Below are 16,836 nucleotides of genomic sequence, written 5' to 3'. Positions count from 1 at the left end.
AAAATAAAACAAAAATAAATTGTACTCTATGAACAAGATCAGATAAAATGGAATTGACAGATGTCCATTTACATGCAGAGAAGCTACTGGCACACACCGGAACTTTTCAGCCGTTAATTAGGATAAATTGACATTGTCAGTCCTCAGGTCCTACTCAGGCTGGTATCCTTAGGAAGGCAGCAGGCTGGCAGGGCAGCTCAGTGAGCTCCACTTCCCTTCCTTGGTGAGGACAGTAATTCAGATTATCAGTCCAGGGGAATTAATGGGAGGAGAAATGCCCAGAGTGGATTGGCTATCTTCACCCCGATCAATGCGCAAGGGAGGGGAGCTCATCACTAGAGTCATCAAATGTCACCGACGTAAGAGGTGTGAACTTGACATAAGGACACTCCGCTAGGAGGGAGGGGCTCTTCCTAAGGGGTGGAGCAAACCCACCTTTAAAAAGGCAGCTTGCTGGGCGAAGACAGGTAGAGGAGGCAGAATCCTGTCCAGGCAAGAGAGAAGACCTTGACCAGACGCGTCTAACAGGTGAGGAACGTTGGGGTATCCAGGTGAGTGCAAGCCCAGAAAGCCTCTTCCTTCTGCATCACAAATCACGTTTGCTTTGGATTTGCCCCACTGTCTCCCCATAGATGCGTCAGCTCTTTCATAAGGGTCATTCTTTTAATGTGATTATCCCCCCCTCTCTCTCTTTTTTTTTTTTAGAGGTTTACTCTTTCCCTCTGGCCAGATTCTCTGATTCAGCATATGCTCCTCTGATTCCTTCTTTTTTTATCATTTCTGAACCCAATTCCACCATTCTACTAGGCTGGAACCAGGACCTGGTTGTGGTCTGTGAGCCACGAACATACGAAGCTGCCTTATACTGAATCAGACTCTGGGTCCATCAAGTCAGTATCATCTGCAGGGACCAACAGCGGCTGAGGTCTCTCCCATCACCTCCTACCTGGTGCTTTTCACTGGAGCTGCCAGGGGTTGAACCTGGGGCCTTCTGCATGCCAAGCAGATGTTCTACCCCTGAGCCACAGCCCCAAGCCCAAAGCCCTTGAGGTCTTTATACTTTGGGGTTGATGAGTCGGGGTACGGAAGGGTGTCGGTGTGGCTGGGGGTGGATTAGGGGAGCGCGGCAGGAAACTGCACCCACTCCCTCATCTCTGTCTCTCCCCAGACATGCATGCCAAGGTGTTTGCCTGCCTGCTACTGGCCGCTCTCATAGCCACCGGCCTCTCCAGATCCATGTCTTCATCCCAGCAGAGGGACAGTAGATCAAACAAGCAAAGGGCAGCCGGGCCGGGCCCCGAGAGGACCCAGAAGAATGACCACAGGAGGCTTGTCCGGCGGGACTGGCCAGGAGGGCTGTCTTGGGACCAGAAGCACCTCATTTCCCAGTTCCTCCCCCACATTTATGCAGGTAAGAGGCCTTCCGTGCGCTCCCTTTCTGCATTCGATATCGAGAGCCACCGAATCTGGAATAAAAAGCAGTGCAGCCAGAAGGCTCTCGGGGGCTATCTATAGTTCAAGCTCTCCACAGGTGGCAAGTCACCCCCCCCCCCCACACACACACACACACCAGTTTATCTTGTGAGAAACAAGAACAAGGCTTCTTCCAGCATCCATCACCCCCACACACACATTGTATTAGCCCCCCCCCCCCAGAAGAGATGCAGAAAAAAGCCTCCAACAAGGGGGGAAGGTTGAATTAATTTTAACCAGCTTCTTTTGCAAGCTGTCTCAGAAGCAACAGAAATCTACTGTCCTTTGGTGGCATCTCCCACATCTTGAGACGGAATTTGCAGAAACTGGTACAACCATGTTATTGTACAACTTAAGCAAAAACAGCTAAGAGGGGTCCCTATCCCCAGGATACTGAAGTGAAGGGTAGAAAGTGCTCTTTTCCTAAAGAACAAAAGCACTGAATAAACACAATGAAGACGCCTCCAGGAAGCTCTCCTGAAAATAAACCTGCCTCTTTGTCACTTAAAGCCATTCAAGGGCTTGCACGGTTTTCTCCCTACTCACATGGAGTAGCGCTCCTTCTTAGGATGTCGATGAGGACTCAGGGTTTGCAGCTGGGTTCCCAGCCTCCAGGCGATGGCAGGAGATCTCCTGGGGTTGCGACTGATCTTCAGGCAGGAGAGATCACCTGGAGAAAAATGGTCACTTTGGAAAGAGATCTAGAGCATTCTACCCTACTGAAATCCCTCCCCTTTTCAAGCTCCACACTCCTCGGGCTCCCCTCTCCCCAAATAACATCGCCAGGTATTTCCCAACCTAGAACTGGAAACCCGAGTTCTCCGTGAGCATTATTAGACTGTTGAAGCCCTGGAACATCTAGCAGAGACGGGGTGGCCTGTTCCTCCAGAGAATCAGGGCAGTTTTAGCCAGCCGGTGTCCTGCAATTCCCTCCCGTTAACAACGCTTCCCCCTCAACAGCTGAGCTTGCTGGGAAGGAGAATTCTATGTGGATGGACCACGACCCCCAAGGCCATGACTACCCCACCTGGACGGACTTTGGACGCCGGAGCTTAGAGGATGTGAATGAAGATGCCTGAGGGGTCAGCTCCCCAAAGGAGTGTTGCCCCCCAAGGCCCTACAGAGAAGTGGGTGGAGGGTGAGACACAGACTGTCCTTTCACAAGCATGTTGTCCTTCCCCAGATCTGTGTCTCTTGCGTGTTTGCACCAATTAAATGCACCAACTGTATTTCTTTGTGAGTGGTCAATACAGGGGGGAGGGCAGGGTTCATGTGTTCCAACTCATTGGCCAACAGATAAACGACCCAACCCAGCTCAGCAAAGCATGGTGTACCGGGAGCACAGGGGGGCAACAGCAGACTCCTTCAAGTTACTGTTCAGAGAATGCTTCTCAAAAATGGGGCTTCTTCTGCCACCCTCCTTCCATCTCTTTGAGGCTGGGATTCCCAACAAGGGATCTGTGGACCCCTGGGGGTCAAGGGTAGCTCCAGAGGTGGTCCACGACCTTTCCCCTCTTGCCTTTAACAGACTTGGCCAGTACCTAGGACAGGCCTTCTCAACCAGGGTTTCGTGAAACCCCTGGAAGGTTTTCCGGAATGGGTGGGAGTTAATTAATTTTGATACATTTTTAAAATCGGTTAAACATTTATGGGGCGATATGACCATAGCTGGTCATGTCAACTCGCCCCTCTCCAAAAAATGGCCCATGATGGGCCTGGAGGGGAAGAGGAGGGGCCCCGGGTGGACATGCCCACAGCTCTCCCAAAGATATTCTGCATGATTACGCCACTTCTGGGCTTCTCAAAGCCCGAAGAATGTCCCAGGGGTTTCTCAAGGGTCAAAAAGTTGAGAAAGGCTGAGCTATGGGACCAGCCACTTCAGTGCTCCCCCTCCTGAGCATGAGGCAGTTCTCTTGTGGTTTCGGCACCTGGGCAGTAACAGAGCCTGCACGCCCACCTTGAACCACCTCCTGAAGTCTTTATCAAAACTAATTTTTATATTGATATTATTTTGGTGGGAGAGCTCCATGAGCCCGAAAGTGCTTAGGGGCCCAGGAAAATCATCATGCAGCCCTGGCTGTATTGCTAAAGGAAGGAAGGATGAAATTAGGCAGCATCCCTTAAACCACAGGACAAGAGGTAACTTGGCCAATCGAGCTACTGCCTGGAATTACGCTCTGCACCCAGGCCATGCAAAATCTCTGGGCTGGTTTCCAGCAGTCCGCAGCGAAGGGAAGAGATGGTCTTTCTTACCAACACAACAGCAGTCAGTTCGGATCCGTCAGCCACAACAGCGTCTCTCCGAGGGCCCTGGGCTCAGGAGCCTTTCGAAAAGAGGCCGAGCCAAAAACAGCAGACTTTTGATGACTGTGGAGGAAAGCAAAGAAGCTGCAATTCATAGATGTCTCCTGGAGGCGGCCCAAAGGAAGGGATGGAGGAATTCAGGCCTGGAATATCCCAGCTGGGAATCTTGCCAACGTGCTGTACGTGTCTAGGGGTGGGAGAATCCTACAGAGCTATCAAGGCTGGAGGGCAACTCTTTCATACACGCTTGCAAAAATGCTCTTCTTCCCTCCAACCGGAAGCAACAGCCCCCCCCCTCACACACACACACACAACGGGTAGCTCTGGTGGTTGTTGCTCCTCATTGTTATGAAAAACTTCAGCATACAACTTGGAATGAAATAATGCTCAGTCAAAGATCTCCGTGTCGAAAGTGCACAAACTTCTAACTCATCTCGTGGCTCCCAGATCCGGCTGCCAACTTACGTGGAAAAAAACCTGGAGATTTGGGGGAGGAGGTGGAGTTTGGAGGGGAGGGAGTTCAAGCAGTTATAGTACCATAAAAAGTACCATATTTTGAAAAACAAAGCAGGGAAGAAGAGCTGGGGTGACTGCCATACCCAAAAATATAAACAAATACAACCACCAGAACTATACACCAAATTGCTTGTTGCAAGAAGCCTGTGACTCTGCCTATTAAACCAGAATTCTGACTGTTTCGCTGCAGAAGGATCTCACGCCCGTTTCCAAAGTAGGAGCGAATGCAAGAATTTGGCCCTAAAGTGCCTTGAAAGCGCATTGCGCGGAGATAGTCACTCTGCATGTGGGGTAGCGCCCTTTCCGTGGGCCTTTGCAGCAAAATCTTCCTGTGCTCCTTCTACAAGGTCCTGAAAGTGTCGATCCAAGGTGTGCACCGCACATGCCTGACAGTGCCCTTTCCGTGCGCCTTTGCAGCCGGCTTCTGCGCAACACAGGGGCAGATCTCCCCCTAAGGCGCATCCTCCAAGGGGCGCGGAACTGGAGCGGCGCTTTCATTCCCCCCACCCCCTTTTCCGGACTAGCCGCGCTAAGACCCGGCGGGATCCGTGGGGCCCGCCTCCCTGCCTGCCTGCCTGCCTGCCGCCGTCCTTCCCGGCGCCTCCCGATGGGCCTCGGCGCGGCCGGGCTCTGGGCATGGAGCGGCGGGGTCGTCGTCGTCGGCGCCGGGGCCTGCTGCTGCTGCTGCTGGCGCTGGCGCTGCTGTGGGCGCGGGGGCCCGTCGGGGCGGGCGCGCAGTACGAGAAGTACAGCTTCCGCGGCTTCCCGGCGGCCGAGCTGATGCCGCTGCAGAGCGCCTACGCCTACGCGCTGGAGCAGTACGAGGGCGAGCGCTGGCAGGAGAGCGCCCGCTACCTCGAGGCCAGCCTGCGCCTCCACCGCCTGCTCCGCGACAGCGAGGCCCACTGCCACAAGCAATGCGCCGCAGACGACGACCACCCCCACCACGACCCCCGCCACGGGCCCGCGGCCGACGAGTGGCTGGCCGAGATGGAGCTCTTCGGCCGCGTCCTCCAGCGCGCCTCCTGCCTGCGGCGCTGCAAGCGCGCCCTGCCCGCCTTCCAGCTCCGCTACCCGCCGGCAGACACCCTGCGCGACTTCCAGCGCCGCGCCCCCTACCTCTACCTGCACTACGCCCTCTACAAGGTGAGCAGAAGGGGACCTCCGGGGTCATCCAGTCCAACCCCCTGCCCGGGGCAGCAGGAAAAGCACCACTGCCTGCCCATCCATGGGGACCTCAGGTCCATGCCCGGATGGCGCAGCTCCTTGCCCCAAAACCAGACTCCCCTGGCCAGCCTGGCCTGGAAGGGATTTGCCTCCTGACCCCAGGCAGGAAAGGGTCACAAATAGGGATGCAATCCCTTCTGCCCACCCATTCTCAATCTGCCTAAATTCACAGAATCAGAATTTCTGTCCGAGGACTCTCTAGCCTCTGCTTCAAAACTTCCCCAAGAAGGAGAGCCCACCACCTCCCGAGGAAGCCTGTTCCACTGAGGAACCGCTCTAACATAAAATCATAGAATCATAGAGTTGGAAGGGCCCTCCTGGTCATCTAGTCCAACCCCCTGCACTATGCAGGACACTCACATCCCAATTGCTCATCCACTGTAGCCTGCCACCCCCTTGAGCCTTCACAGAATCAGCCTCTCCATCAGATGGCTATCCAGCCTCTGTTTAAAAATCCCCAAAGATGGAGAACCCACCACCTCCCGAGGGAGCCTATTCCACTGAGGAACCGCTCTAACATAAAAACATAGAATCATAGAGTTGGAAGTGGCCTCCTGGTCATCTAGTCCAACCCCCTGCACTATGCAGGACACTCACATCCCAATTGCTCATCCACTGTAACCGGCCACCCCCTTGAGCCTTCACAGAATCAGCCTCTCCATCAGATGGCTCTCCAGCCTCTGTTTAAACATTATCAAAGATGGAGAATCCACTACCTCCCGAGGGAGCCTGTTCCACTGAGGAACCGCTCTCACTGTCAGGAACGTCTTCCGGATGTTCAGCCAAAAGTTCTTTTGGATTAACTTCATCCCATTGGCTCTGGTCCGACCCTCTGGGACAACAGAACACAACTCTGCTCCATCCTCTACGTGGCAGCCCTTCAATGAATGTCCATTTGCTTTTGAGATGATGGTTTGTGATGATCACAACATGTGTCTTCGCCCACTGGGGAGCTGTTCAACCCCCATGCATCTCTAGTTTAGAAGGGCCAAGTAATAGGTGAAGTGAGCACCCCATAACTAAGACCCTGGGGGGCTCTACCAGTCTGCGAACGTACTATTGACCTTGATGGACCAGAGGACTGATTCCGTATAAAGCTGCTTTGCGTGTTCACAGATGGGCATGATGTGCCTACAAAGCCAAGCCCTCATATCTATCACTTGTGCGAAAGAGCCATCTTACGTCCAGCCTGGTAGCTGAGACGTGGCAGTCTAAGGTCAGAAGACCTCCTTTCTCTTTCTTTCGTTTCTTTCGTGCTTGGGACTGATCTCCAGTTTTAGCAGGACAGCGGCTGTCCTCTGGAGCCAAAATTGCCTTGAGCGAGAATCAGGCCGGCCAGTTCCAACTGCTCGGATCTCCGCATGCTGCAGTTCGTTCCCCAGATGGGGTTCAAAGGCCTCTCGGAATACCGGCCCCCTCCCAAATGAGCCGTCTCATCTGGCGATCTTGCGCTGGAGGGCTTGGCTTTGTCCAGACAGCAAAACATCTGCATGGAACAATCCGGCCAGGGGGTATTGAGGGAGGGGGCTGCTTTGCAAACTCCCACACTGAAGGGCTTTCTGTTTGCATATTTGGGCCGTTTTATCTCTCCCTTCTTCCGAGGAGATCAGAATCGCCTGTGTGGCCTTTCTCTCTATCCTCTCATCAACCCTTGGAGGTAGGCTAGGCGGAGAGAACGTCTGGCTGAAGCTCACCCAGAAAGTTTCATAGCGAATGGGGATTTGAAGCCGGGTCTTCCCTCCAAACGCTGGAGCACTTATACCACTGGACTATAGAGTCAGGTGGGTAGCTAGGTTGGTCTGAAGGAACAGAACAAAGAGTTTGGATGCAGAGGCACCCTTCATACCAACCAAGGCATCTTATCCACTAGCTTGGTCCCCTCGGTGTCTGAAGCAGTGTGCTTATACCCAGAATTAAACTCAGTGGGTCTCCACGCAACCATGGTACTGTACGAGCCAGCTTCTGCTCCTCAAGTTGGGATTTTTCAATCCGCGTCTTTCTGGCAGCCAAGGATGTTAGATTTGCCGGCAAACAGCTTCGGGGATTCTTTCGATTCATTATCTTCTTGCTTCCTTCTGTTTTGTGGTGCTCTGGCCCTTTAAACTCAGCCCTCCTCCTGCAGGACTTCCGAGGAGCAAGCCTGCCTTTGTGGGCTCCTGGTCTTTCTCTCCTCCCCTTCTCTCCTCCCCACCTCCTTCAGCAATGAGGTAGGTCCCCCCTCCCCAGCGCTCCTGTCCCAGAGGCGCTGCAGTGCCACGTCCCGGCATCCAGCCGCCGGCCTTCCCAGGCAGACGGAAGCCGCTCTGGCTGCTCAAAGCCTCACTTCTCATGCTGGCTCTTTTTCATGCGCATTCCGAAGCGCGGAAATATTTTGGGACAGAGTGAAAGAGCCTTGATAATTCAGGCTAGCCCGATCGTGCCAGATTCCAGAAGGTGTTCTAGTAAAGATATTAAAACATTGGGGAAAGGGCCCCTGAGATGATTCCAGGGGATGGGACACCTTGCCTGTGAAGAAAGGAGAAAGAGGTTCAGGGTGCTTTAGCTTGGAGAGATGACGATTGAAGGGTGACGTGAGAGAGAGAGAGGCTTGCAGAATTATGCATGGGAGGTAGAGAAAGAAACGTTTGTTCCCCTTTCTCATGATACAGGAACTGGTGGGCCCACAATTAAATGAATGAGCCATAGGCAGATTAAAGAAAGCCCCTCTTCACCCAAAGCCAGTTGGGTGCAGTGGTTAGGAGTGCGGACTTCTCATCTGGTGAGACAGGTTTGATTCCCCACTCCCCCACATGCAACCAGCTGGGTGACCTTGGGCTAGTCACAGCACTGATAAAGCTGTTCTGACTGAGCAGGAATCTCAGGGCTCTCTCAGCCTCACCCACCTCACAGGGTGTCTGTTGTGGGGAGAGGAAAGGGAAGGCGACTGTAAGCCACTTTGAGCCTCCTTCGGGTAGGGAAAAGCGGCATATAAATACCAACTCTTCTTCTTCTTCTTCTTCGAGTCATGAACTTGTGGAATTCACTGCCTCAGGGTTCAAAGAAACATCCTAGAAATAGGATTCGAATAATGGCTTTAAGCTATGTATAGAACGGTTAGATATGGGGGGGGGGGTGGAGTTTCACTGACCGAATAGTTCAGCTGTGGAATTGGCCACCTAAGGAGGTGGTAAGCCCCCCCCCCACACACACACACACACTGGTTATCTTTAAGCAGTGGCTGGATAGATATCTTAGCCCCTCCTGCATGGAGGGGGCTGGACAAAGAATGGCCTTTATGTCCCCCTCCAACTCTGTAATGTGATCCTATAACTGTAGGATGTGGGGAACGGGAGTCCAAGCAGGATCTGTGCAGAGTAGCCCCTTCTGCCATCGGATGATTCCCCCTTTACTGATTAATCGGTCTTCTTTTTCCTCAGGCTAATAAGATTGAGAAAGCCATGTCTGCGGCTCACACCTTCCTGCAGAAGAATCCCAAGCACGAGGTGACGCAGAGGTACCTGAACTACTACAAAACCATGGTGGATCCGGATGAGTATCTTGTAGACCTGGAAGCCCAACCGTATGAGGTGAATGGAGCAAGGTGGCGATTCAGCATACGCGAGGGGTGGTGGGCGAGTAGGGTTCTTAAAGGATGCCAGCCTAAGATTGCAGCTGGGCCAGGCTATCTCGGGAAGTGGTGGCGGCTACAAGCACAGGCAGCCTCAGGAGGGGGCTGGAGAAACATACGGAGCAGAGGCCCATCGGTGGCTCTGAGTCACAAGGTAGAGACGCCTGGAGCCGTGGGTTCGAAGGAAGCCAAGATCACTGGGAGTTCAATCAGCCCTTTATTAGGATCTCAGCATGGTTCTACAAGAGGCAAAACTGAACTGAGAGCAATAGTAACCCTGGATCTTCCCTCCAGTGCAGTTTCGGTTTAAAGGGTCAGTTTCGGTTTAAAGGGACTGGATCCTGGCCTGTTCCAGCATGGCTTCCCTTATGTTCTTCTGTCTGGGGCAGTGATGTTCGGTCTTCTTGGTCCTTGGGGGGCAACATTGGGAGGGCTTCTGGAGTTCTGGCCCCACTGGTGGGCCTCCTGATGGTCCCTGGGTTTTGGCCACTGTGTGACACAGAAGGTTGGAATGGATGGGCCGTTGGCCTGACCCAACATGGCTTCTCTTATGTTCTTATGTCTGGGGCAGTGATACTCTGTCTTCTTGGTGCTTGGGGGCAACAGTGGGAGGGCCTCTGGAGTTCTGGCCCTGCTGGTGGACCTCCTGATGGCACTTGGGTTTGGGCCACTGCATGACACAGAGTCCTGGACTGGATGGGCCATTGGGCTGATCCAGCAGGGCTTCTTTTATGTTAGCAGATGGAACTTCTGGTTAGACTCCTTTTAGGTGGGTGGACCGCTGAGTTTGACTCCTTTTGACCTGACCGCTGACCTTTCCCTTCCACCGGCCTGTAGACCGTTTTTGTGCGAGCCGTGAAGCTGTATAACAGTGGGGATTTTAGGAGCAGCATCGCTGACATGGAGCACGCCTTGGCTGAGTACTACAAGGTCTACGAGAACTGCCTGGCTGGCTGCGAAGGCAGCTATGAGCTCCGTGACTTTAAGGATTTCTACCCAGCCATTGCAGGTAAGGGGGAAAGAGGAGGGAGAGGCAGCCCTTGCAGGGAGGGGCAGAGACAAATGCTAGTTCTGTTTGTCACTCTTCTTAGCTGTTTCCGGTAGGCCGGGGGTTTCACAGATTGAAGTACGTAGGATCACAGATAGAGAAGGGAAACATTTCTGTAAAAAAATCATTTGCCTGTAAAAACCGTCCCTTAACACGGTAGAATCAGGGGTAGGGGAACTGCGGTAGCAATCGTATTCTTCTTCAGTATGCAAGGGTTCAGTTCAGTAGCTGCAAGCTAGTTCCGGTTTTGCAAGGCAGGCCAACAAAAGGAATTCCTTGCGGGTTTCCTTCAGTGCAAACCTGAGCAGAGGGCTCTCCTCCTAATTCTGTTGAAGCCGGTGGCCTTAGAAGGGTGTGGCTCTGTTTCTGGAGAACCAAGAGAGATTGAGGCCTGTATTTCTTCGCATTTCAATGTCTGTTCTTCTCTTCTCTTTCTCTCTCCCCCACCCGCTGCCCCACCGGTCCAGATCACTTTGTCGAAGTCCTGCAGTGTAAAGTGGATTGTGAGGCTGACCTGACCCCAAACGTAGGTGGCTACTTTGTGGAGAAGTTCGTGGCCACAATGTACCACTACCTTCAGTTTGCATATTACAAGCGTGAGTCTGTGGGAGAGGGCACATTGGGGAGGGGCAATCCGGATCCATCCACTTGTGCCTAACAGAGAGATTATTACTGACTCCTCTTGTTTATTTACTTTATTTGGAACTTGCCTTTCACCCCCATGGGGACCCAAAGCTTACATCATTCTACTCCCCTCCGTTTTATCCTCACAACAACCCTGTGAGGCAATTTAGGCTTGCCCAAAGTCACCCAGCAAGCTTTCATGGAACCCGTGGGGATTTGAAACCGGGACTTCTCGGATCCCAGCCCAAAACTTCAGCCACCACACCATGCTGGCTCTCAGGGAGGAATGGGATAGGCCATCCCCTTCCTTATATTTCCCAATATCGCTGCTCTATAGGATGTTATTTACTCCCATTATCTCATTTTCAGAGGCATACTGCCACTGGATATGGAGGTTCCCCTTGGCCATTGTGTTGTGAGGTCATAAGTGTAGCCATCGAGAGATACTTGCACATTGTGCCTTCTTTTCTCATCAAAGGTGGCTTGCCCGTTGGAGCCTGTCGTGTTTTCTAGACACTAATTTAGTGGCCGAAGCGATCCCTTCCCTTCACAGGCAGCTGGGCTCTGTCAATAAACATCGTATCCTGTATAAAAGCTTCACGCAGCCAGCACATTGGCTGGGATGGAAGGACAGACTTGAAAACAGCCATATTCGTTCATGCCAAATCCAAAAAAACCCAAGAACCAAATCAGTGCAATACTTTGTATTTAGGGATGTGCACAAACCAGAAAATTCTGGTTTGGCTCAGGGAGTTCTGAACCAAACATTCAACACCCCCCCCCCCAACAAACCAGTCCAGTTCATGCCGGTTTGTTTTCCTTCCACCTTCTTCTGAGGATGTCAACAGCTATCCAAAGGTCCCTGAGGAGCTCTTGCATAACCCCAGGATTCTCCAGGAACCCTGTTAGGGAATCCCTGAAGCAAATTGATACAAAACACTATGCAGGCTTTTGAACTCATCTGAACTCTTAATCACGCTGGATGTTGTCAGCATTAAACAAGCAGAGGGATAGGGAAACAAGAAAGCCCCGGAGAATCATCAATATGTGCAAGTCACCCCAGATGTGTCTCTTCCTCTGATTTGGTGCTTTGTTCATTGTGCAGTGAACGACGTCAAGAATGCGGTTCAGAGTGTGGCCAGCTACATGCTCTTTGACCCCGGAGATGAGGTCATGCAGCAGAACCTGGTCTATTACCGCTTCTACCGTGAGCGCTGGCATCTGGAAGAGGAAGACTTCCACCCACGGCTGGTAAGCAGGGGAGCTAGGGCTGGGATGGTTATTCCGCACGTGTTTTGCTCCCTCTAGTGTGCAATTCGATATTATGTCAGTTTATATCCCGCATTAAAACTTTCTGTTTAAATCTGCCGGGAGAAATGCTGGACGTAGGGCAGTGTAATATTGAATTGGCCAGTAGGGGGAGCAAAATACATGTGGAACAGGCACAAAACCTATGAGGAAAATGGGAGCGGGGAAAGCCCAGTGTCCTGTGTCCTGTTTTGGGCTTAGTTAGGCCTAAGGTTCAGCCAGTCTAGCTTTCTGTTTTCTACAGTCTGACATCCCTGGAAGAATGACAAACCTCTCCTCAAAGTCAGAAATCAAGTTGGTCTGGCAGGAGCCGTTGGAGACAAATCCATGCTGACTTCCCCAGGTCGACAAATGTCCTTCAGGTGTTTGCAGATGGCCCCCTTTAAGATCTGCTCCTTTCTCTTCCCTGCAATTGAGGTCAGACTCACTGGCCTGTTGTTTCCCAGGTCATAATTTCTGGACATAGAAGAGTGCACAAGGGGCCCATGTTTCCACATGTTGAACTGCAGCTGCAGTGAAGAAGAAGAAGAAGAAGAAGAAGAAGAGTTGGTTCTTATATGCCGCTTTTCCCTACCCAAAGGAGGCTCAAAGTGGCTTACAGTCGCCTTCCCATTCCTCTCCCCACAACAGACACCCTGTGAGGTGGGTGAGGCTGAGAGAGCCCTGATATTACTGCCCGGTCAGAACAGTTTTATCAGTGCCGTGGCGAGCCCAAGGCCACCCAGCTGGCTGCATGTGGGGGAGCGCAGAATCGAACCCGGCATGCCAGATTAGAAGTCCGCACTCCTAACCACTACACCAAACTGCCTGATAAAGGACTTACTTGGGCAGGGATCATCCATGGAAAGGTACCCAAGTTGTGTATCCCTCCTGCACAAACTCTTCATCCGCCTGAAGGACAGCAACTGGAAACGGAAGGCCTTTTTTTCACATGCAGGAGAACTTGGAGGGTAGGCAGAGCCAAAGTGGTGAGACCCAGCATACATGGTCTGCAACCGAAGTCATCTTGGCAGGTCTTCTCAGCTGGTATCACAGGCTAACAGTGTGTTTTGTGTCTTCCTTCCCCCTCTCTCAGGAGGCCTCGCAGTACCACAACCAGACGTCAACACAGAAAAAACTCCTGGAGTTTGCCAGGGAGTACCTCCAGTCGGATGATGAGGTGAGGGGGGGGGGGCGGTCAGGGGACATCACAGGCCTTGGGTAGGCTCTGGGAAGCGATCCCAATATAATCACCTTCTTGTCCTCCATTCATCTGTGAAGCCGGTTGGGTAATCTGTCACTGGATGCTCCGGAGGGTGGACTTTTGGGCCTTGGACCCCACTGAGGGCCCTGTCCTCTCCGGCCTCCACTCCCCACCCTCCAGGAATTTCCCGGCCTGGAGCTAATTGTACCCCCCATCCCTGCTGGTGGCTTGGGGGGACGTATCAACCCAGTGCTGGATTCTGTGCCCCTCCCTCCATTCTCCCCCTTTGTCATGCGTTCCATATGTCGAAATATCACGTCTTGTGACCGATGGTCCTTTCTTGCCTCAGGCGGAGGTGGGCGCCGAGGAGGAGGAGACGGATTCGGAGTTGCCGTCAGATGCCGAGTTCGAGGGGGTCGGCGACTACGAAGAAGGCTTCCTGGCCCAGTGGTGGCAGGAGCCGCGATCCAAAGGCGACAGGGCAGACGAAGGTCCCTGAGGGCAAGGTGGAGGGTTGGCCTGCATGGCTGGGCCCTGTTTGTGCTCCCCACCCCCCTCAGGATCCGTTCACATCCCTTCCTCTCATATGGCTTCCCTCTCCCTGACATCGTGTCCTCCATGTGCTACTCCCGCATCCCCGCGGCTCTGTCTGTTTGTCCGCCTGCCCATCTGTCGATGCTCAGCTTGGCTTCTGAGCTCCAGCCACTCCCACGCACGTCGCTACACCAGAGTCTGAGAATGTCGGGGGGGCTTTCTTCCGGTTCCCTGCACATGCACAGTCATGTCACCCCCAATGCACTTTTCTTTTTTTGAGTTCCTGAGGCTTCTGGGTGGACCCTTCAGCGCATGCTGCATGGATCCTGAAGGTGGAAGCAGCGAGAATGCACCGTTGCAGCATGGCTTCCGTGGAGTATATTCCCAGCATTGGGTAACCTTCCGCACTGCGGGTCAGGGTGGAAATCTTCTTTTAATGCCTTGCTTTTTCTGTTCACAGAGAAAGCTGAGTGAGTGGCATGGTCCTCGTTGTCACCTGCCGATGAGGGGTCATCCTAATTCTTGGTGCCCATCACGGCTGCAGTAGCGGGCTTACCTGGAGCAGGCCGATGTTCCCCTCCCTGTGTCCCATTCTGTTTCCCGCCCTTTAGGCCGTTCTTGCGGGAATGTCCCGGCAAAGCCGGGGAAGTTACGGCTTGCCTCCCCCTTGTGCCTAGAACCTTGAATTCCGCCTCGGATGGGACTGTTTGGGCACCGAGACCGCTGAGCCAATCCAAAGTGCTGTTTGAATATCCCATGGTGCTTCGCTTTCAGAACTGCCCCGTGGGCAGTCTTGTAAACAAACCTCCAAGCAGTGCAGTCTGGCCTTAACCTCTTAAATGACTTTTGGCTCGCCGCATTAGCACATTCATGCACAAGCTGCAGCAAGCTCTACAACAGATTTCACTGTGCTGCTGATACTCCGTGGGACCAAATGCAAGCCATATACACCCTTGCCCCAAAGCCTTTCTTGTCAGGAACCAGACTCCCAGCATGCTTTTCTCTGGTTCTGGCCGGTTCCTTGATAGGTACCAACTTCTTCCTGACCTGGTTCTTGAAGCGAATCATCGGTATGTTCGAACTGACTCATCAAGTGCCTTTTAAAACCTCAACGTGCTGCCTTTGTAATATTTTGGGGTTTTTTTTGGTTAATTTAATGTTTTTGTTTCGCTTTGTACAGATTTTTTTTGGGTGGGTGGGGTAAGGAATTTAAAAAATGTTTGCTCAATTTTAATAAAATACCTCCCAGTTCTTTTACTGCCGCCTTCTGCTTTTTTTTTTCCCGCTCCCCCCTCTTTATTTGCACACTCACACTTGAATACAACGCAAATAACAATCTGTGAAGGAATACGCTACGGCATCTGTGGCTTATGAGTTCCCAGTTCCTACTGAACGTTTTCCAATTGCTTGATGATTTGCATGCAGTTTCCCAAATATACTAAAGGCTTACATTTCATCAAGTACATCTGCCTAATTATACTTAAAACAGTCCTTCAATTCATCCGGCCATGCTTGTTAGTTAGGATTTGAGGTTTTCTTCCAAAAAAGCAATTTGGCTTCTCAAAGCATACATAACTACCCAGAGGCACCACGTCTATTAGCATTACTTCAGGAGTAATTGAAACAGGGTGTCTAGTCCCTTAAAAAAAACTAGGGGTCACCAATGTGGTATATTTGGGCACCCACTGAGACCTTTTTCCACACCAGGAATTTGCCCCGACTCACCACTCATCCGGTAGCAGAGCAGATCCCCGGTTCTGCATGATGTCAGCACTGTCCAAGATCTGGTTCGATTAAACTGCATTCCCATTTTTTGCCCTGGGCACTGTCGGGATCTATGTCAAGCCTTGGCCATTCTGGCCTGGCTCCTCCCTACCATTGCCTGTGTACGGTGTCCTGGAAGGGGCAAAAAATGCCCCAGACAGCTCTGCTGCACAGCAAAGCACAGCAGAGCTGCCTGGGACACTTTTTTGTTTGTTTAAGAACACCATCTTGGGTTGTATGCAATGCCACATTATTAAACAAAGGCCCCTGCTGCACAGCGGAACCTCTCTGCCCTGGCTGCTGTGCAGGAGCACAAATCCAGGTCGGACAAGGTGCAACCGGCAAAAGGCTCCCCCATGTGGGAGCAGGAAGAGCAGGGGCAACCTGCCCCAGCTGAAACACCAGCCAGCAGCCCGGTGCAGAGCCTGCCCATGTGGTAAGTGCCTGATATTTTTCCTAGCACCTGCTAGGTGCCTGTAGAAAACGGCAGGGTCAGGTAGGGCTTTTGCCCTGCAAAACTTCTGATTGGCTTCACATTTCTTTTGAGAACATAGTTTTGGTAGCAGCTGCCACCCAGACACAAGAACCTTCACTGGGTGATTGAAGGTCCAATGCAGCACCCATTTTGTGGCTTTTCCCACCATACTGAGTTAGAATTCTAAAGTGTTCCGCAGGCCGGAGAAGGTTGGACACCCCTGCCTACCCTATAGGGCTGTTATGTGGATATAACAAGAGCCAGCTTGGTGTCGTGGTTAGGAGTGCGGACTTCTAATCTGGCGAGCCGGGTTTGATTCCCCGCTCCTCCTCCACATGCAGCCAGCTGGGTGACCTTGGGCTCGCCACAGCCCTGATAAAGCTGTTCTAACCAAGCAGTAATCTCAGGGCTCTCTCAGCCTCACCCACCTCACAGGGTGTCTGTTGTGGGGAGAGGAAAGGGAAGGTGATTGGAAGCCACTTTGAGACTCTTTTGGGGAGAGAAAGGCGGCATATAAGAACCAACTCTTCTTCAAAATGGCAGCTGGGTATTGAAGGGGCTATAGAAGAGTGCATTAAGTATGTATAGATAGAAGAAGATAGTTGGGTCTTTCCCCCACAGTACTTCGTAACAGAACTTCAAAAGAGGTTATGTGTTTGACGAAACAGGCTCCATGTTGGCCTTGCTTTGTGTTCCAACGGTAGAACTTGAGTATTGATACAATAACAACATTGCCCCCCCCCAAAAAAAAAACAACCCAAATAGGTGCGCAT

General features: G+C 52.3%; 1 protein-coding gene, 2 long non-coding RNA genes and 1 other non-coding gene across 5 annotated transcripts in view; 2 read left to right on the top strand and 2 right to left on the bottom strand.

Moving 5' to 3' along the window:
- Window positions 1–676: 676 nt before the first annotated feature.
- On the bottom strand, window positions 677–4,319 carry LOC143826813 (uncharacterized). Its single transcript, XR_013227130.1, has 3 exons — window positions 3,727–4,319; window positions 2,020–2,143; window positions 677–1,466 (listed from the first exon to the last, which is right to left on the bottom strand). It is a non-coding gene; the product is annotated as an uncharacterized LOC143826813 (long non-coding RNA).
- On the bottom strand, window positions 961–1,032 carry TRNAA-GGC (transfer RNA alanine (anticodon GGC)). The gene has a single exon. It is a non-coding gene; the product is annotated as a tRNA-Ala (tRNA).
- A 610-nt stretch (window positions 4,320–4,929) lies between the features above and the next one.
- P3H4 (prolyl 3-hydroxylase family member 4 (inactive)) lies at window positions 4,930–15,081 on the top strand. 2 transcript variants are annotated; one of them, XM_077315861.1, is made up of 8 exons: window positions 4,930–5,439; window positions 8,937–9,086; window positions 9,965–10,136; window positions 10,643–10,771; window positions 11,905–12,050; window positions 13,183–13,266; window positions 13,640–13,781; window positions 14,285–15,081. In XM_077315861.1, exons 1-8 carry the CDS (start codon window positions 4,930–4,932, stop codon window positions 14,296–14,298), a joined length of 1,347 nt encoding a protein of 448 aa, XP_077171976.1. In that variant the 3' UTR covers window positions 14,299–15,081. The 2 variants fall into 2 exon arrangements, with proteins under 2 accessions (XP_077171976.1, XP_077171977.1); XM_077315862.1 differs by having other exon boundaries at window positions 13,640–13,796.
- Window positions 15,082–15,930: 849 nt separating this feature from the next.
- LOC143826668 (uncharacterized) overlaps window positions 15,931–16,836 on the top strand; it is a 28,285-nt gene continuing 27,379 nt past the window's right edge. The window contains exon 1 of the long non-coding RNA XR_013227083.1: window positions 15,931–16,024. This is a non-coding gene — a long non-coding RNA (uncharacterized LOC143826668). The remainder of the gene's footprint in view (window positions 16,025–16,836) is intronic.

The sequence above is a fragment of the Paroedura picta genome, chromosome 16 (genome assembly GCF_049243985.1).
Source record: "Paroedura picta isolate Pp20150507F chromosome 16, Ppicta_v3.0, whole genome shotgun sequence".
Taxonomy (NCBI): domain Eukaryota; kingdom Metazoa; phylum Chordata; class Lepidosauria; order Squamata; family Gekkonidae; genus Paroedura; species Paroedura picta.
Note: the sequence above shows the minus strand (reverse complement) of the source record. Positions and strands in the feature narration are given on the sequence as shown.

Bases quoted from the DNA above. Each gene is read 5' to 3' on its own strand.
- P3H4 (XM_077315861.1), top strand. From the start codon at position 4,930: ATGGAGCGGCGGGGTCGTCGTCGTCGGCGCCGGGGCCTGCTGCTGCTG. The intron at 9,087-9,964 runs GTGAATGGAGCA...ACCGGCCTGTAG, and splicing joins TGGAAGCCCAACCGTATGAG to ACCGTTTTTGTGCGAGCCGT. The intron at 13,267-13,639 runs GTGAGGGGGGGG...TTCTTGCCTCAG, and splicing joins ACCTCCAGTCGGATGATGAG to GCGGAGGTGGGCGCCGAGGA.